The 21,163-nt window shown below is 45.2% G+C and overlaps 1 protein-coding gene across 55 annotated transcripts in view; it reads right to left on the bottom strand.

Annotated features, from left to right (window-relative positions):
- Positions 1–21,163, bottom strand: part of Eif4g3 (eukaryotic translation initiation factor 4 gamma, 3) — a 215,308-nt gene that overhangs the window by 75,961 nt on the left and 118,184 nt on the right. For 38 of the 55 annotated variants that reach the window (XM_017320161.2, XM_006538775.4, XM_006538770.4 and 35 more), the window contains 2 exons: positions 10,672–10,780; positions 4,492–5,316 (listed from right to left, as the gene is read on the bottom strand). In XM_017320161.2, the coding sequence (XP_017175650.1) occupies positions 4,492–5,316; positions 10,672–10,780 (934 nt within the window). Of the gene's footprint in view, positions 1–4,491; positions 5,317–10,671; positions 10,781–14,881; positions 15,974–21,163 lie in introns of those variants that run through there. The other 17 variants (XM_030253470.1, XM_030253471.1, XM_030253477.1 and 14 more) reach the window with 3 other exon arrangements.

Below are 21,163 nucleotides of genomic sequence, written 5' to 3'. Positions count from 1 at the left end.
CTAGGGGTTAACGTCTATTATAGGGTATTTCCATCACATCCCACCCTCTCCCCTCCCCCCAGGGGTTAATGTCTATTATAGAGTATTTCCATCACATCCCACCCTCTCCCCTCCCCCCAGGGGTTAATGTCTATTATAGGGTATTTCCATCACATCCCACCCTCTTCCCTCCCCCCAGGGGTTAATGTCTATTACAGAGTATTTCCATCACATCCCACCCTCCCACCAGGGGTTAATGTCTATTATAGGGTATTCCCATCACATCCCACCTTCTCCCCTCCCCCCAGGGGTTAATGTCTATTATAGAGTATTTCTATCACATCCCACCCTCTCCCCCTCCCCCACTCACCTCTTACCCTGCCTGCACCTTTTTTGCTGAGAGAAGTCTAGAATTTCCTTAGAGGTTATATGATTTGAAGGAGTCACACATAGATATCATTTAAGAAGCAGACTGAGCCAGGCAATAATGGTACACATCTTTAATCCCAGCACTCAGGAGGCAGAGGAAGGCAGATCTCTCTGAGTTCTAGGCCACCCTGGTCTATAGAGCGAGTTCCAGGACAGCCGGGGGAGGGCTACACAAAGCTCTCCTCTCAAAAAAATCAAAAACCACAAGACAAGGCAGCAGGCCGGGGAGGTGAGTATAGAGGCTGGTTCCACCACAAACTGAGCAAGAGGCTGCCAAGGTAAGGTCCCATTTCCTCTGTGGTGGTAGGATTGCTGTGAGGACTGACAAAAGTCAATACCACAGTGCTTCAAAAATAACAAGCCTTGGGCTGGAGAGACGGCCCAGAGGTCTTGAGTTCAATACCCAGCAACCACATGGTGGCTCACAACCATCTGTGAAAGGATCTGATGCCCTCTTCTGGTATGTCTGAAGACAGCAATGTATACACATTAAATAAATCTTAAAAAAAAAAAAAAAAGAAAAAAAAAAAGTCTGGACCCAGGTTCTCAGTTCCTGAGATATAAGATAGCATATTTTCAGGAAGGCATGTTGAATACATGCATCATGAACAGACACATTCATGTAAGACAGAAAGACTGAAGAGGGAGCTGAGTAGGGGGAGCTCAAGGGCTCAACAATGGCAAGAACATACAAGGACGGGGCTGCACACACTGGAAGGGGCACTCAGAGACCTCTCCCAGGTGGCAGGAGCATGAGGACTGCTGCTGTCTGTCCCTCCATTTTCCTCACTGATGTCACCACTTATTGGTGGTGTTAAGGGGAAGCTTTAACTACTACTACACTGACTGCTCTTCCAGAGCGCCCAAATTCAGCCACCGAGCCATCTCTCCAGCCCCAGTTTTGTAAAAATGAGGTCCTTACTATAAGGGAAAGATAGTATTACTCAACTACTGACAGACTGCTCAGCAGACACACGTTGAGAAGATACACATGTTATAAAAAGAATCCTATTTCAATTACTGAAACACACGGCACAGGCATGAGAACAGACCTGTTTCTTCTCCGTAACGTATTGCTTGGGTTCAGTCAACTCCATGAGAAGCTATATCTAATCACATAGCACATACACCACGGCACCACAGGGCTAACTTTATATGCACGCTAGTTTTATGTTAACCTGACACAAGCTAGGCTTTGGGAAGAGGGACCCTTAACTGTGAAAATGCTTCTATCAGACTAGCCTATGGGGCATTACATAAGAGAGAAAAAAAAAATACTGAGCAAGCCAGGAGGGAGTCAGTAGGCAGCTTTCTCGTCCATGTCCCTGCCTCCTTATGTCCGCCCTGACTTCCCTGCAGGATGGCCTACGAACTGTAAGATGGACAGAACCCAGCTAAGGCCCTTCACCAAGGATTCTTCATCATGAACAATCAACAGAGTCCCTTTGTGTAGGTTAACACCTGAGAGGTTTGAAGAGAGTGGGAAGTCAGAGAACCATCCAGACCCCACCCCCCCCCCACCGGAAGCTCAGAGTAGGGGGTGGAGTGACAGTAGGTCATATACAAGACTATACACTGGAAGTGTCCATCTTAGCACACACAAATTATATGAGGAAAAAGAGGAGCAACAACTGTCTCCATAGCAAGGGTGACGCCTGAGATCTGGAGACTACACTGTAAGCACTGAGCACTTAGATTGAGACAGGAAGGGGGAAGACTCCCGACGACCTGTAACTTCATGACGAGCCCGACTGCACGCTGACAGACATACTCTCCATTGCCCAGACAGTTGACAGCTGCCGTGGCAATGAGTGAAAAGATTCATTAAGAGGTGTGGAGACTCACTTCTGCGATCGCAGCCAGGAAGATTTCTGTGAGTTAGAGGCCAGCCTGAGCTACATAGTGATCTCCACATTAGCCTAGAATATAGTTGAGATGTCTCCAATACATACACTCAGACTCCTGTAAAAACAGCCTCAAAAGATTGTGGTCTCTATGAGATGATCCCTCACGCCATTTCTTGGTTCTGTTTTGTTTTGAGGCAGGCAGGGTCTTGTTAACATAACAAGCCCTAACTGACTGAGAACTTGCTCCATACCCCAGGCCGAGCTCTGACTAGTAGCTACCTACTTGTATCAGCCTCCTGACTTTGGGGATTACAAACATGTACCACCACATCGGCTTCTTTTAACCACCACACACAACTGATGAACATGAAATGACTCTCAATTCCTATTCATGACCAAGAATAAGTCTTGAAAAAACTAACGAAAGATGTACGCTCATTTCCTTGCACTAGTTAGGAAAGGATGTGTATTTTCTTTTTTTTTTTTTTTTTTTTTTAAAGATTTATTTATTTATTATATGTAAGTACACTGTAGCTGTCTTCAGACACTCCAGAAGAGGGCGTCAGATCTTGTTACAGATGGTTGTGAGCCACCATGTGGTTGCTGGGATTTGAACTCCAGACCTTCGGAAGAGCAGTCGGGTGCTCTTACCCACTGAGCCATCTCACCAGCCCCAGGATGTGTATTTTCAAGGCCTTAGAAGCAGTACTCAAGGCTTCGGTGTGCAAGGGAAAACCAGGGCTTTAGATAGGGACAATTCAACAGGCTGTCTGGAAGAACGTGCGTTACCAATGGGTCTGTGGAAAGAGGTTACTCTGAACACATCTGCATAGTCGTCAGATCCAGCCATTCAATAGTTCACACTTGCCTGGCCACAAACAGTGTAGCAGATGCACCCCATGAAGATCCAAGCAGGACTTGACTACTAGAAGCTTGGCGAGGCACTTCCTGACCCACTATTATGAAATAGTTTATCAGCTAAGCTCTCAGGAAAAAAACAAGAGGCAACCTGATGCTTACAGCCCTGGGAAATGATGCATACTGAAATGCACGCCTCTCTAGCACATGGAGAATGTTCGTTTGTAAACAACTCACCTGCTACATGTACCAAAGACAACTACACAGCACCGGGCAAGGTAGTGTTTACTTCTTCTGGGTCGCTCTCCAAAGAATCAGACCAGTAAGATCCAGGAAAACTTGGGGGTTAAAACTGTTGAAACTCTGAACTAAAATTTAATAATTTCATGCTGGAGAGATGACTCAGCTCTTGCAGAGGACTTAGGGTTCATTTCCTAGCACCCACATGACAGCTCACAACCATGTGTAACTCTAGCCCCAGGGGATCTGACTTGTTTTCTCAGCACAAGCATGTATGTGGTATCACACATGGGCGAGCTCGCACACATACAGAAGCAAACGCTCATACACATAAGGTAATCTTAAATTTTTTTAATTTATAAAAAAAGAATCTAGTCATCAGACCCATCTGATCCTAGGTGATATTACTAAAAAAACAAACTGACTTGAGGAAGACTATAAAAATTTCGAGATAGAAGTGACTAGATAAAAACGTAAAAGGAAAATCAAACTTTCTTTTCAGTCTAACCAAGACAGGGGTCTGTCTCTACACAGCCCAGATAGCCTGGACGTCACTTTGCAGAAAGAGTAATCTCAAATTCAAGAGTGACTGAGCCCTCCTGCCTCCATGTCCAGAGTGCTGGAGTTACCAGTGTACACTATCAGTGCCAACCTAAAGTGAAACGTTTCAAAGAAAAAGTGAGACATTAAAGAATCTAACCAAAGGGGGCTTTGCTCTTCAAGAGGAATTGCAACTCTGCGTGCAATTTCCCTGACCAGTTCTCCATCCAGGACTCAGTTACAAATGGCTGGCTTAGAACCCTGGGAAGACAGGGCTGGAAGTGAAAGACCATGCTGACTTCCGTTCTAGTTTCGAAGCAACAGAGCAAAAGGCTGAGGACGTGAGTTTAAGTAACAAAAGTAACAATGCAGAGAGACAGATACCTTGGCGGCATTTAGTGTATTTTAGACAATGGAGTAACTCTTTTGCAGGCTGTACTAAAAAACAAGCACACCACTGAAGAAATCAGACTAGGAATTTCAGCATTCATTCGATGTTTCTGGAAGTCAAGGAAAGTAGCCAATTAAAAAATAACTCCACCACTGGCTCTTCCTCAGCGGCAGCAAGCGTGCGACCACTACGGGCAGAGCAGCTTACCTGGGGCGGGGCTCCTTCCTGAATGTAGGCTCTGGGGATCCGCAGTCTCTTCTGCTTGCCCATCTGATTCTGACTCTGCTTTGTCCTGCATCTCCTTTGCATCCTTGCTAAGGCAAGTTCTCAGGCTTTCTCCCTCGTCGGCGACTCTCTGGACCTCAGTGGCAACAGCGGGAGAACGAGCAATGGCGGCAGAGAGGACAACCGGAGGACAAGGAGGAGAAGTGGGGGGAGTCGGAGGAGCTGGGGAGAAGGCAGGCAGCATGGACGGGGCAATGGGAGTCGGCGTACATTCCACTTTCAATTCTTCCTGTGGATGTTCCAGAATCTCTAACTCGAGAGTCAATGGCAGCACTTCCTGTCTCAGCATGCCCACAGTGTTCTCCTTGGCTGATAATTTTTCTCCAACTCCATTCATTTCATTAATTAGGATAGTACTAGAAATTAGCTGACTATCATGAGGCGCTACGCTACAGGGTTTCTTGCATATATCACTGTTATCTGTTAGTGAAGGGCCTGAGGCTGCTGTGCAAGACGTGGGGCTGGGGACAGGAGGTGCATCTTCTTCTTTGGAGGAAGGAAGTTCACACTTGTCCTCAGCAGTGAACAGTGGCTGGCTGCTAAGGGCAGCGGACATGGGGGAAGGAAGTGAACTCCGGGCAAGTGGAGGAAGGCTGGTGGGTGATGAAGTCCGAGGAGGCTCTGGGGTGGGCTCTCCTGCAGCAGTCTCAGGCATCTGGCCTGCTTGCTCTTTCTTCTCCCCACTGAGTACGAGCCTAAGGACCGTCGAAGGAGACTGGAACACTGGATCTGGTTTTGGCTTTTCTTCTGGGGGAAAAGAAATAAAATATTTTAAGAATAAGTTTGAATCACATAATACACAGTACTGCCTTAGGCCAAGTCTGTCCATCACTTACCCACACTCATGGGCAGGAAAAGAGACCAAAATACAGGACTCCAAAGACACTGGCCTGGTTGGTCTCTAGTTACACTTCCTAGGCCTTGATCTCCAGGACACTGACACGTGAGACTTGCGCAGGAGTAAGACAGTTTGCCATATGGTGATGTCAGGAGAACAAGAGGAGACCTCATAGAAGCTAACATTAGATCTTTCCCATTCACCTTACTATATGCACCCTGGGCTCATGCCTCAGCCTACTGAAGGCTGGGATTATAGGCGTGGGCCACCACACCCAACTGAGCGCAACCATTTTAAAGCGAAAACAGCCCCCACCTCTTCTCTACCTTGTTTCCTGCGACTATTTTTCTAGTAGGGGCACACTACTATCCAGGTACAACAGTACAAAGACCAATAATCAGAAACCAAACTATTATAAACTCCCCAAGCACTTTAACATGAAAGGTAGTTTCAAAATTAACTCTCATTTCTCTGAAAAGGTTCTAACCAAAACAGGCAGCAGTGTAGAAACAAAGTCAAGGTTTCCTCAAAGGGAACCAAGGTAAGGAGCCACTAAAGCAACCACTGGACTTTAACTCATGGGAAACACACATGTATGTATGTATGTATGTATGTATGTATGTATGTATGTGTCTATAGAAACATAATCTGTGTATGGAGAAAAGAAGAGAAAGTAGAAATGATAACCATAAGGAAAAGGGGCGCTAATCAACTGAGCTCTTGCGTCCAGGTAACGGACACGGGAGTCGCTGTGAGGGGGCTCCCTGATGTCCCCAGCTTGTGGGCGTCCTTACGCGTCCAGTTCTCTAAAACTGAGAGACTCTGCTCTCAATGTAGCCACACCCATGAAAATGACTCCAGCAATGTAAAATCTGTGAACGAGCGAGAACACGGCCATGCAGGGCAGAGCAAAGCAGAGCTGATGGATCACCATGCTAAGGCATCTACCTACAAGACTGCGCTTTCTCATTATCCTAGCAAGAACAGTAAATGCTCAACTCCAAACTTTTCAGGTTAAGTTGGCAGGGCAGAAAAAAAAATGCATGGGAACCATATGCATTCATTATACATGTGTGTTCTTCGTTGATCTTGTTTAGTGGATATTCATTTATTACATAGCTCTGAGAAACTCCCATCTTTTAGGGCTGCTACCCAGACCACACACAGCACATGGGTCCACTTGGTAACTTCAAAAGCTACTCCTGGGAGAAGCCCCTCGCTCTGTAGAGACTTCAGTTACTTCAACATGTCTAGCTGTGGGAGACACACACTTTTCTTTCATTTTGCTGACCCAGTTTCTATAATGGATTATCATTATTATAAGAATGACCAACCAGTGGTCTAGACAGTGCTGTGATCGTTTCATGACCATCAAGCAGGTGCCATGGCGCTTTACTAGGAAGAGGCCGAGACTGACAGCATCCTCTATCTGAGGGGCAAGCCTGCCCTGAATGCCAAGAGAACTCCAGCTGGCTCAGGGCCGAGTAACAACAGATGCCATCTCTGAATGCAGAGCAAACTCCTCCCAAAAATATGAAGACTGACGACTATAGGGACTGCCGTGTCTACCTCTCCCGATGCCCTGGACCCTGGAAGCATTGTGCTGCACTGGCTCAAGTCTCTCTCAAGGAAGAGAAAAGCCTTAGTGCTCTCTGCTGTCAGAGGTGAACACCAAGCCAAGTTCCTCATGCATTCCATAGTTCTCCCTTTATAAACACTGTGTCACTGTCCACATACAACACTAAACACATCTGCTCATGTGCTGGGTTCTGAGACAGCAGTGTAATAATCACAGCTGACATGTACTAAGAAACTAGCACAAGGTGGGCTAACGGCCCGGCAGGATTGTTCCCTTCACTTCTTACCCCTCCATCAGGATAGACTACTTACTTACTGTGCTCATGGTTTACAGAAGAGGAATCTGAGGCTTAGAGATCAGTTCTGGTCCAGAAACTACCGAACTAGCAAATGGCTCAAGAGTGACTTCAAACCCCACGTTTCTCTACTCAGGGGTGAGCAGGCCAGCAGGAAGGGCATTTTGTTACCAGTTCAGACCTCAGCATTGACAGACCCATTGACAAGACAGAAAACCAACCAACAGGGCAGAGCACAGACTAATGTCTGGGGGACAATTACAGTGCAGTCCCCTTAAGCAGTCCCAGGCCTAGAACTCTGCATGTAGACAAGGTCAGACTCTGCCCAGAGGTGTGTGCAGGCACACCCAGCTTACAAGTCTTTTAAGTAAGTGCATCTCTCTACACTTACCCTAAAAGGAATTTAATGTCTGAAAAGCAAGCATAAAGAAAAATGCATAATCAAAAAAGAACAGAATAAAAACTCCTCCTCAAGAGCCCTTTCTAGCAGCATTTGAGTTACAACCACTAGCAGCATCAGCTGCAAGAGCCCCTGAGGCTGGGGTGCATTAGTGGGTGAAACTTGCCTGGCAGGAGTGACACCCAGGATTCCATCCTTAACACCACAGGAGTTGGGAGAGGTGATACACATCTCCAATTTAAGAACCGCAAGAGATGGCAGAAAATCATGAGTTCAAAGTCATCCTGAGCGACAGATGGGGCCAGAGGCCAGCCTGGGCTTCGGGAGGCCACACTTCAAACCCCGAACAAAAGCCCACCTAGTCTAAAAATCACTTCACATATTGGCAATCTATGAGAACCCCCAAGAAAATCCTCGATGTGACGACGACTTCAGTCACAAAGGGCTGCCCATTGGCGCTCTCAAATGTACTCAAAACACAGTACTCAAAACACAGTACTCTCAAGACAGTCTAAAACATTTGCTAATCCATCCACACCTGTATAGCAGCCTGAAAATTTGTTTTGTTAACTCAAATTTATAAGACATGAAAACAGCTAAGGGGATTATAGAATTTTCCATTTTCCCTTCCTGAAAATATATATAGACCTAAAAGTGTCAAAATAGAAATATTTCATATTTTTAAAATTTGAGCAGTCTTCTTCCTAAAACAACTTCAAATAGTGTTGTCAGGCTGGTCTGAACCCTTATTACCTACTATGATATGGATGTTTTTATAACGAAGCCTCGTTGTGGAAGCAGTATGCAAAGAAGATGTATTCAATAGAGTTGTACAGATACACTCAATATGCCCGACTGGATTACATCTGTACAAAAGTGCACTAAAATTTTAAGGAAAATCTACTAAAGATTATTCGTCACTATGAGTAAAATCATACAAGAATGTTTGCTTCAAGTGTCTTACTGCTGGGCATAGCAGCGCCGCTACAATACTAAAGGCAGGAGGGTCACAACCCTGAGCTCAGTGCTGGGTACATAGCGAGTTCCCAAACGACTTGAGCTTCAAAACCAGATCCTGTTTCAAGCTTTTCTTTTTGAAAGTGCTTTAATCACTGGAGAGAAAAAGCAGTTTCCCCAAACCTACCTCACCCTCTGCAAGGCCAAGGCTCTGGTACCTAGAACTCAGCACTGAGCACACATAAACCTTCTACATGTCTGACTGCTGCAGAGGTGACAGTCATTAAAAAAAAAAAGCCGGGGGGGCTGGTGAGATGGCTCAGTGGGTAAGAGCACCCGACTGCTCTTCCGAAGGTCCGGAGTTCAAATCCCAGCAACCACATGGTGGCTCACAACCATCTGTAACAAGATCTGACGCCCTCTTCTGGAGTGTCTGAAGACAGCTACAGTGTACTTACATATAATAAATAAATAAATCTTAAAAAAAAAAAAAAAAAAAAAAAAGCCGGGGGCTGGTGAGATGGCTCAGTGGGTAAGAGCACCCGACTGCTCTTCCAAAGGTCCCGAGTTCAAATCCCAGCAACCACATGGTGGCTCACAACCATCCGTAACGAGATCTGACTCCCTCTTCTGGAGTGTCTGAAGACAGCTACAGTGTACTTACATATAATAAATAAATAAATTTAAAATAATAATAATAATAAAAAAAAAGGCCAGCTAAGAGTTTTTTATCTTTTGGTTTAAAATTATCTTATAAAGGTTTAATGCTACTGTCAATACTCAATGGAGAGGGAGGGTCTGGTATTTCACAGTAGCTCATGGGAAAACTGAAATCAGCAGGTGTGGAGGCTCCTATCTGTAATCTCAGCTCTCAGGAGGCTGAAGAATTAGAGGCCAGCTCACGCTACATACAAGGTCCAGGCCACCCTAAGCTACAGTATTCAGACTTTGTTTAAACAAATCCACCAACCAACAAACAAGCTTTTCAAAAAGCTTGAATGTAATTAACTTGTGTGAAACCAAACCCTTTGAAAAAGTAAAAAAACATAAAAAAGGAATCATGCTAAAATTAAGAGCATTTGCTCAAATACTTCTATTTTAAGGACCATTCCCAGTATCAGCAATAACATTTAAAAAGTTCTAGGACAGCCAGGGCTGCACAGAGAAATTCAGTCTAGAAATACAAAACAACAACAACCATAAAAAACCCCAACTTCAACCAACACCCCCAAAAGCTAGCTGTAGTAGACCTGATGAATGGAGACCTCAAAGAGCATACAATGGTGATGCCCACTGGGGAGCGAAGCCAGAAGCAGAGGACAGCAGCCGCCTGTGCCTGCTCCCTTTTCCTACTGAGCACTGGACACAAGCTCCACAAAGGCAAAGTGAAATCCATCAGTCAGGAAAGGAAAGACCACTTCTCACTTTTAAGCTTTTTCCTCCAAAAGGCATCGTATTTGCTTTCGATAAGCGCCTGGGAGCTTGTGCCCTGCTCAGTAGCAGAAGCCTGGACACTGTTCCTGCATCAGCAATGATGGAGGAACAGCTGTCATTTACACGTGGGTGGGAGAGTCCTCCCAAGACCCCTGGTTCTGGTAGAAGAAACTGCAAGGCCCAGGTGGGGGCCCCAGCAGGACATCACAGCCAAGGCCCCTGTCTGCTTCCAGAGCTCTCTTCAGCTCCTTGTTCTGAGGTCTGGTGCCTCAGGCTTATAGGAAACATGTTATCTCCTCTGAGAAATAGCAACTACCCCATAAAATGGTGAAAATACACCTGTGCTGCTCTTGTAAATCAATATATAGAGAGATATGCTTTGATCACTCTCCTCAAGCTAAGTGTTTCCTCACACATAGACAACAACAGCAAGGCAGGTACAATGTAAGACCCTTCCCCTCCCTTCCTACAAGCTCACTTTCTACCTTAGATTTGCTACAGAGCAGTCAGAGCAACCCTCGGGTGTCTGATGGGACACCGTGAGCAATGTCATTATACAAGAGACTAAAGATAGAGGGAGGAAACAGTCATACACAAACCTTGCTTCTGGTCGCTAGCTGCAGTGACAGGGGTGCTGGCAGCAAGATGAGCGCTCTCCACAGTCCCATATACCACAGGGCTGTGCTCAGGGACCTGGCTGGGCAGCTGCTGGGATTTGAAGTACAAAAAAGGGTGATAATGAGCACGCGAACATAAAAACTAGCAACATGGAAGCCAAGCAAGGAGGGGAGGCAGAGGGGGCGAGAGGTCACAAAATTAAAAGAAAAGTGGGGTGGGGGTGTATATAGGGCAATTGAATAAAAACAGGGGAGAGGAGGACAGAGGCAGCGGGGAGGGAGGAGAAGAGATGATTACTATTAACCACGGCAGAGAAGACAGCACAAGCACCCACACAACCACTCCAGTGACCCTTCCTGGCTCGAGCTCCACTACAGCAGTCATGGCTGCCACAGCGGGACAGGACTCAACATCGTCCCAGACTGGCTAAAAGTTCTGTCAGCTCTCCTTGTAAAATCCTCAGCAAAGCACTTCATCTGCCTGCAGAGGGCAGACCAGGCATATAAGCGTTTGTCATCCAGTGACTGACTGAACCAAGCCTGTGGAGAGGCCCTGATGGCTGCCACAGCCGCTGAGCTCTCCGATGGACTGCAACGTGCAAAGTAGCTGAGGTCCCTGCCACCTTCACTATGGAGCCAGCGCCGTGGAAACTTTGAAGAATCTGAAAAGCAAGTCAAAGCTCTGGCTTCTCACAACAGGAGAAACTCCCATTTTATACTTGGCCATTCTCTGGTACTAAAAAATGCCTGCTAAACCTGGAGTAAGCAGGCTGAGGAAACTAGAGCCATTGTGCAACTTAGAGCAAACAGCAACACAAGGAAGGATAGGCGCTCCAGGCAGGTGCACAGTTAGACAAAAGCCACAGAAGAAAGCAGTGTCTCCCGAGGGCGAAGGCCCATTTTGGTATCCTATACTGAATTCTACAGAAACTGCCATAGAAACCTTTCCTACTACAGGCAGGGAGGGAGCAGTGCAGGATGGTTAAGATAGGGGCTACTTAACGGGTAGGGCTAGCAAAAAATACTTTCAGTTACGTGTCTTAAACTTCTTAAAGTACAATTAGTTAGGCGTACTTTAATCCCAGGACTAGGACGACAGAGGCAGGTGGATCTCGGAGTTTGAAACCAACCTGGTCTACAGACTGAGTTCCAGGGCTGCAAAAAGAAATCCTGTCTTGTGTAGAAAAAGTGGAACTATAAATGTGAAAGATCACTTATAATAGATAATAAATAACACTGCTTTCTAGGGTGTGCAAGATGTAATTTATACACAGCTGTATGTGCAGGGAGAAAAATATCATGAGAAAGGAAATAATGCCACAACTTTGCAAATGTATTACACCATCAAACTGCTCACACTACACAATTATTTCTCGATAATGGCTACTAAGATCAGAGTAAAGATAAAGTCGCTATTTTTATTTTGAACCACAGAGAAAGAAATGGCAACTGTCACAATTATCCTGAGTCCCTGAGTTTCTGGGGAAACACATATTAAATAGAAAATTAGGAAGGCCTCAGAGTCCAAATTTAAAATGTTGATTCTGTTCAATTCTATGGGCCAAAGAGAGATAAAAAGGAAAAGAATCCAAGTTATTTAGTGTTTTAATAAACATTTAACTACACACAGAAGAAAACTTTGTATGCTTTGTTTATTAAAGAAAATACCACGGACTGCAGCTTCTCAGAAGGTCAGGTGAGGACCCTTCTTCTTAATACCTGGGTTGACAAGTATCACATAAACGGCTTAGGGTGGTAAGCAGCTACTCAGACAGACCCATGAATCTCTAAATACCAAAAGTCCATCTAAAATGCCTTAAAACCATATGAAAGAAATAACTACTATTCACTTGTTTGCTACAAGCTCTTTCTGTAGTGCCCAGCTAGCTTTGAAGACATGCCCTCAAACAGTCTACAAGTCTCAGCCTGGCTGTGGCAGGAAACCTGGTGCGGGTCTCCAGCATTGCAGGGGAGCAGTCCAATCACTAGCCCTACAGACATTAAGAATTAACAGCCCTAGAAAGCAGAGTCCTCAGAAAGGGAGGTTAGAGAAATGTGTCACTTAGTAAAGCTGTGAGTTACACAAATGTAAAGACCTGAGCACTTGTGGAAAAGCCAGATGTGGTAGCATCACATGTAACTCCATGGTCAGGTGAGGGAGGCAACAGATAGGTAGGTCACATTAGTCCTTGGTCAGCCAGCCTAGCTGACTGGTTCAGTGAGAGATTACAGAAAGGGGGGAGGTGCAGGAAGCTATCCTATCTACACATCAGGACCCTAAAGCCCGTGGAAAAGCACCAGAGGGCATTGCCATGCTCTCAGTGTGGGGACAGAGTACACACTGGTGGTAGATCACTGGCTGGCCAGCCTTACCTAATCCATCAACTTCAGGTTTACTGAAACCATGTTTCAAAGAAAAAGGTAGATAGTATGATAATTTGAATAATCAATCACTTTCTTATTGGATTTAAGGTCCATTCTATGAGACAGAGCCATACCTAAAATTGCTAAAGTCACCAAGAACTTGAACCTAGATGCCCATACATAGGCCCTGAGGGAGCATGTGCTGCTACGGTTCTTGAACAAAGCAACAGAAGGACTCCTAAGAACAAAGAGCTATGGCCACAGACCAGTGCTTGGCTCAGCCCTCTTCAGAGGCGCTTCCTCTTGCAGTAGACAGGGGGGGAAACAAAGTCCCATAGCTGGACAAAGAGCAGAGAGTGAGAGACTCCAGACACTCAACCCTAAATGGGATGTCTTCATCAAACCCCTTCCCACAGAGCTCAGCATCTATGTGGAAGTTGCTCAGGAGTAGACACATATGAACCCCATTTTTGGTGGGAGGAGGGGGCAGGGTGATGGGTAAGTTCTCCACTGCCAGTGAAAACAGCCAAATTAAATCAGATTAGATTAAAGGCAGGTTTATTGGGAAGGTGCTCTTGGGCAAGTTCACTGGCCCCAAGGATAGAGGCTGGGGGGGGGTGGCCTTGGAGGGATTGGGGGGGGTACAGGACGGGGTAGGAGGAGAAAGAGGTCACCCACAAAGAGAAGAGAAACCAAATGTAGTGATAAGAGCTAGAGAGATGGCGCAGAGGTTAAGAGCACTGACTGTTCTACCAGAGGTCCTAAGTTCAAATCCCAGCAACACATGGTGGATCACAATGAGATCTGATGCCCTCTTCTGGGGTATCTGAAGACAGTTACAATGCTCTTTCATATTTAAATCTTTAAATGAAAAAAATTAAGGGGGAGGGTGCTGGAGAGGTGGCTCCGTGGTCAAGAGCACTGGCTGCTCTTCCAGAGGTTCTGAGTTCAATTCCCAGCAACCACATGGTGGCTCACAACCATCTGTAATGGGATCTGTTGCCCTCTTCTGCTGTGTCTGAAGACAGCTACAATAAACAAGATAAACAAATAATCATAAAATAATAATAATAATGATGTCAGGATTATATAGGGAGGAACCTCTGGGGAAAGGGCAGCCCAACCTCTGCCCTGGTAAATTCAGGATTGCATGCAGGGTATGCCAGGTAGAAACTGAGGGATGCTGGGAGAACTGGAGGCCAGGTCTGCATTGATGTGTAAAATCTGCACCTCAGCCCCTTGTCCCAGGTCTGAAAACAAATACGGAGCTTTATGTTTCAATTTTTTTTTTGTCTTACTGTTGAATGAGTGAGTGTGTGTGTGTGTGTGTGTGTGTGTGTGTGTGTGTGTGCGTGAGAGAGAGAGAGAGAGACAGACACAGACAGAGAGAGCACATGCAAACTTAAGCATGAATGAAGTTAGTGGATAGGGAGGTGAGGGTAAGAAATGGGAAAGAGTATGATTAAAATATATGAAAAAATTTACTAAAAAGAAAACAAAAATAAAGATGAATGCTGATCATGAGAAAACACGCAACAATGTCTTCAGACCTCCACACACCCTCACATGATGGCCACTTGCACAAACGTACAAATTCACACTTAGCTGCACACATGCACACTGGCATGAACACACGTATACAGTGCACACAGCTGAGTGTGTCATGAGTGAGCAGGAAATTAAGGCCCTGCCACCTACTGTGTAAACTGTGAGGAAATGCTGCCCCTGGCTCAGCTGGGTAAGCAAGAACTAAAGGGTCTGTACTACTGTCACCTTGAACACTTCATATCACATAATATGAAGAAAATGACAATACTAACATAGAAATACTTTAATCTTGTTCTTTATTAGTCTTAATCTGGCATAATCTCAATTCAACCACCATGAGCCGAACAGGGGCGTGCGTACCCTGTGTTCCCAAACCATGAATACCATGAATTGGTTCACTTAATGTGTCATAAAAATCACAAAGTACATTAAATGCAGTCTCTAATAGGAACATCTGGAGACACACAAAGAAAATGACTTCCAGCAGAAATAAATACATTGACACACTCACAGAATCCCACACTCCTTACCTCAGTAGGTAGGAATGAAAAAACTGTCCCCAAAGAGTGCTGCAAACGACAATACAAAACCATAAAGATGCCAGATAATCACAATAGACTAGGACTAAGTCAGCAATCTCCCCTCAATGCTTCAACAGTTTACAATGTGTGCCAATGCCAAGTTCCATCCTGTAAAACCTTGATAAGATGCAGGTCCTCACTGCTAGGAGGGAACATAGAGACCCTCAGACTCAAACACAGTGAAAGGGGAATCTAAATCAGGGTGTGAAGAGCTTCCAAGAACACAGGGAACTGCTTTCTAATTCTGGTTAGGAGGGTCACACTGAGGGTCACGCTTACTGAGGACTTGGGAGCCAAGGACAGATTCTCCCCAAATACAAGAGGGACTCACTCCTCCTTAAACACCTTAACCCAGGGATGGCGGCTCGGCCCAGGTCCCAGTACTCAAGAGAGGCTGAGACCGGAAGCCTGCCATAGATTCAAGCACAGCCTGCGCGGTTAGCTTGTCTCACAATGTAGCAGACAGACAACAGCCACAAAGCACCAGAGGGTCTCCTTGCTAGACAGAGGAGGTGGCCAGCATGGCTGAGCGCAGCTGCCCCTGCACTTCTGAGACCGCAGAGTTCGAGGACGGCCTGAGCTCCGGACTGGGCGGTGGGCAAAGCAGCAGGATTTTAGAACTGTTCTTCATGCTCCTCTGCACAATCCAGCCACTGCTTCTGTCCAGAAAGGGTGACTACTCAACAGTGTCCCAGCAGAGGGTTTTAGCAAGAGGAGCTCAGGGCGCACCAACCAGGTCTTGACTAGTCTATGATGTTGGAAGATTTTGAAATAGCTGGAGTAGGGGAAATCTAGAAAAAAACCCAATACATTCATTTGTGAGAACTGTGTGGGTGGTGGGGCCATGGATCCTATATGCTAGAGCAGACTCACAGTATCAGAGAAGACAGGGCAACAAAACTTGAAATACAAATACTAACAGCTCGTGCCCACCCTATGTGAGAAGAAGGCAAAGACTTCCAACAGTTATGTGCAAATAACATAAGGAATCCTCATATAAAATGTCTCCTATATTTAATATGCATAGGTCCAGAGAATATAAACAAGTATGGCCTTCACTGAGAAACACCCAAGACAAATAGCAAAATAATTTAATTTTAAAGACGCAATGAGGAAGAAAGAAAACATACTTCCGATGGACAGACAGACTCGCAGACAGTTCTTTATCTGTGTGAACTATGAACAAAACACTGAGAATCTACTGGAATTTAGACAAATTCTCCAGAATGGAATGGACCTGACATCCAGTCAAAGGAAATAAATACCAAGACAAGGAGCACAAAGACAATGTACTGGCTCCACCTGGCTGTAAATGTGACACTGGAGGGCTAAAATGTGTTTAAAGGCAGTACAATTGGGGTCTTATTGTCCGAGAGGCTGCATCTGGGGAGTACAGTGAACTGCGCTGAGGAGGGGGGGATGTGAATGGGAGCCCCTTGGCGAGTGGACTGCAGAAAGCAAGTTCACTCAGGGTCTCTGAGCAGAAGACTGTGAAGTGAATGATCGGCCTGTATAGCAATGTAACAAAATCAGAGCTCTGCTTTAGAAATGAGCTCCGCTGTTAAAGCCTGGGTGCTCCTGAAGAGGCTGTAACTTCAGTCCCGGGTGATCTGATGTCTTCTCCTGGCCTCCACAGGCAGAAATCAGGCATAACACAGAGGCAGAAATCAGGCATAACACAGAAATACACACATGCAGGAAAACCACTCCCACATACAAAATAATATATGAATGTTTAGAATTTTAAAAGTAAAGATTAATTCTGACTGCTTGTGGAGGATTCAACCAGAGGGAAGAGAAAATAGAAGGATACAGTTTGTAAGATTAATGCAGTCAGTGTGCAGGAAGTGGCGAGGGCCATGAGTGAATTTTACCTAATACAGGTCTGTGATACACTAGGAAGCTCTGTGGAGGCAGGAGGGTGAGAGAAGACAGGAAGACTAGGTGTCTGGGATGTGTGAGGGAGGGAGAAAAGGCCCATGAGTTCCACCTTTAACTTTGAGATGCTGGAACATAACTAATTTTATGGAAACTAAGGACAAAGTTTTGTTGACACTATATGGAACAGTACAACCCATCACTTCCTAACCTGGGCGCAGCAAAAGCCATAGAGAGACAATGAAGGAAAGGACTTCTTAGCAGAAGCACAGGGCAGAGACACATGAACTGCCTGTGCTGTCTTGGATCAGGAAAGGGCTGTATTAAAGCCAAGCCCCCACAAATCACTGAGGAGAAGTTAGACTGAGAGGCATAGAGGCAGCCTAGTGTAAATAGTGAGTTATAGACTCTGCCATTAACAAAACAAACACAAAATAAGAAATTCATGTGTGAGGTTTCCTGCTAGAAGTGTAATGGCCAACACAGCTGCAAAGCCAGGGAAGGGCCTGACTGCTGGACTCCCGAGAGCTCCTGATAGATTCAAGACAGTAAGAATGGTCTTAGAGCCCAATGTGGTGTCAATCACCCTTAGTTTCAACATCTGTTAGTTTGGGGCCAGCCTAGTTTATAAAAGTGAATTCTAGGCCAGACAAGGCAAAATAGATCCTGTCTTCTACCAAAACCAAACAAACAACAAAAACCCATCAAACAATCAGTAGGTCTGTTAATGAATGCCCACTCTCCCTCAGGGCTGCCTGCCCACCTGCCCACCTTCCTCCCTCTTGCTACCTCTTCCTTCCCATTCACCTTCGAATTGGAATGATAAAGGAAGGCCTGAGCCCGGAGCACTGTGTTCTAGAATCACCAAACAACCTTCTATGGTTTATAAATTACCCAGCCTACAGTATTTTGTCACAGCAGCAAAAACCAAAGTAAACGATATATGTCAAGGAATTCCTTTAACATATAAAGGGCTCTTGCAAAAAACTCAAATAGTATCCCAATACAAATATGTAAAGACAAATAATGTATATGCACACAGAAATTACAAGACAATAAAAACTCTTCACTTCAGAAATCTATAAGAACTAAGCATGGTTATTTTTTTCTTTTGATTATTTTTTTCTAATCTGTCAGATAAAAAAATTATAAACAAGGGGAATGCTCTGATACTGCTGAGATAGAGAGAATCCAATATAGTCCAAGGGAAACTCTGTAACCCTAAACAGGCAGAAACATCACTCCAAATGCTTCACTTAGACACAAATAGGAAACAATTTGAAACAATTTGATGGCCTGTCAATTAAACTGTTTAACATACAAACAACGGAATGCAGGCAGTCCTAATGTAGACTATAACTGTCCCTTGGGAATTATACCTGTGGCAAAGCATGAATCTGATTTCTGTGAGTTAAGAAGATGCTGTGGCAAATGGTTTACATAAACCCAAAGGCACAGAACATATGCGAATGCATACATGCAAATGTATACATGCATATACATTCAGCGAGAAGGGTCTGAAAAGACCTCAGACCTGGGGCCTAACCTCCTAACCTTCTCTTTCCTGTCACTTCCAGAGATTGATTACCTGTACTTGTACAGACATAAAGCTAGGTTAATTTTCATTTGCACTTTTTTGTAAAGACAGGTCTCATGTATCCTAGGCTGCCTTGAACTCAATAGTTAGCTGAAAATGACCACAACTTCTGTTCCCCCTGCTCCTGCAAGCTCTGAGATACAGGCATGTGCTACTTTGTTCAAGGAAGTTATTCTAACTTTCTAGACCTAACATGAAGGACAGATCGAATGCTAACATGAAGGACAGATGCTAATTCCTCATAACAATGTGCATCAGTTTCTGGATGGTTACAGTCTCCACTCTCACTGCCTGGCATTCTTAAAACAGGTGGTAGGGAACAGGAACTGTGCGCATGCCACCACCACAGCTGATTCCAGTGTCCAGAGGGCGTGCAATTTACTAGGCTCCATCCAACAGCTAGCTAGCAACAGCTGCTGTCACCTCGATCTCCCAGTACTACCCGTGCTGCCACTGGTGAGAGACAAGGGCAGCAGCACTCGAGAGAACTGCTTGCTACCCAAGTCTCCCTCCTCCTCCCTCCATCTCAGTTTCTGTCTCTGTCTCCCCCTCCCCCCAAGTGTTCCTGGTCAGCCTGTTTCTCTCTTCCTGCCCTTAACTGTCCCTCTCACCTCTCCCCATCTTCTTCTGCCCCCTTTCCAGGTCCCTGCTCCTCTCCCTTCCCACAATAAACCTTTAATATTAGGCCTGGCAAATTTGAGAGGGATCCCCTGGTGGAGGCCCGCCAGGAGTCCCTTACTCCTGCTCAGTGTATTTCATAACACATGTAAAGTGAAGCCTTACGCTCTAAAAGCAAAGACTAACTCACTCAGAGTTTGATTAACTGTAGTCTACAAAACTAGGAAAACAAAATCTAATGAGAATGATGGTTTCTATAACCAACCTAAAGCACACTGGCTAAACAACCTAAACACTGGCTTCATTGGCTTCTACCCAGAAGTGCAAGAAAACTCAGAATTGGTCTTAAGGCAGTGAGATTTCCTGACTGATTTAAGACAAATGGGGAATCTAAATTGTATCTGAAGATATTTTGCCAAAACTAGATCTTATCTAGTTTTGTTATCTCTTGGGTATAATCCATTCTAACAGCTATTTTAGGGGGTGGGGGGCTTGAAGCAGAGTTTCTCTGTTGTAGCCCTGGCTGCCCCCTGGCTTCTGTCTCCCAAGTGCTAGGACTAAAGGTGTGCACCACCACACCCAGTTCACAATTCACTCTAAATCCAAACAGTTAAGCATGCAACAGACACTGTTCACCATGACATTGCATTTAAACACAAAGAATGCATGCCAGCTTAGTCCTTAAGGCTCGTCATACTGAATAGTAACATTTCATTCAAGGGCTAGTACTAACACTACCATACTAACAAGAACAATGTGACTTAATTTAATAACTCCCATCTTTACTACAATCACCATTTAAAACTACAAAAATACGCTTCTCAGAAGAGAGCAACCAACTCGTCAGTGCCAAATTGGACGAGTTGGTTGGACATGGATGACAAGATCGCTACTTAAAAGTTAAAGCGGGATTTTCTTGTTTGTTTGTCCTGCCTCCTTCCTGATCGAATTACACTAATAACACAGGAGTGTACCTGTGCTGCCAACCCAGCATGAAGCTATTAGTTGTTAAAGCATGAAATGGCTTGTCGCAGATTCCATTTCCCAGAGGTGGGGTGTGTGTGTGGAGCTGTTCTGTAAGGGACAACTCCCCTATGGCTCTGGCAATTCCCCAAACTACAGAAGAAGATTTACATTCAAGATGTGCCAATGATTCCGTTTCCAACTTTTCCCTGACCTGTGCTCCTTGCCACAAGACCCTTTACCAAGTTTCAGCTATTATTTACTCGAAGGCTGATCCTAAAAGTGGTGAGAAAGGAGGGCGAAAGAAATAAAATGAACAGTAGTTTGTAAAATCTATTTGGGGGCTGGAGAATTGGCTTAGAACTTAAGAGCACTTCTCACTGTTATAGAGGAGCCACGTTCAATTCCTAGCACCCACATGGTAGCTCCCATTCCAGGGGATCCAACACCTTCTGGTCTACACATCACTGACTACACGTGGACATTTTAAAATTTTATCTATCTAATCTCTTCTGTTCCTTTTCAGAGGCCAGCTGCTACGCAGCAGGTAATTCTGAGGATAGAAACCTCTCTTGGTCACTAACCACCACCAATGGCCGAAGGGCTTGCTACTGGGGGGGGGGGGCGCGGATACCATTGCTTCTTCTCCACTGTAGTAGTTACACTGACTAGGCTGCGCTAAGAGTGGAATCTTTGTCTCTCAGGTGAAAAGCATCCGTTCTCTAAGACCTGTGCATACATCTACGTCCAAGCACGGTGACCATCTGGTGGGGCCATGGTCACAGGAAGCACACTTTCTATGTGTATGACACATAACATCTGTAGGAGGCACACAGAGATCATCTAAAAACTTACTAGGGAAGACAGCCTGTAGTTTCACCGACGCCTAGAGCAGACAGCAACAGTAAAAATTCCCTTTGCCTTC

This window comes from Mus musculus, chromosome 4 (genome assembly GCF_000001635.26).
Source record: "Mus musculus strain C57BL/6J chromosome 4, GRCm38.p6 C57BL/6J".
Taxonomy (NCBI): domain Eukaryota; kingdom Metazoa; phylum Chordata; class Mammalia; order Rodentia; family Muridae; genus Mus; species Mus musculus.
This window is presented reverse-complemented; position numbering and strand designations above follow the sequence as displayed.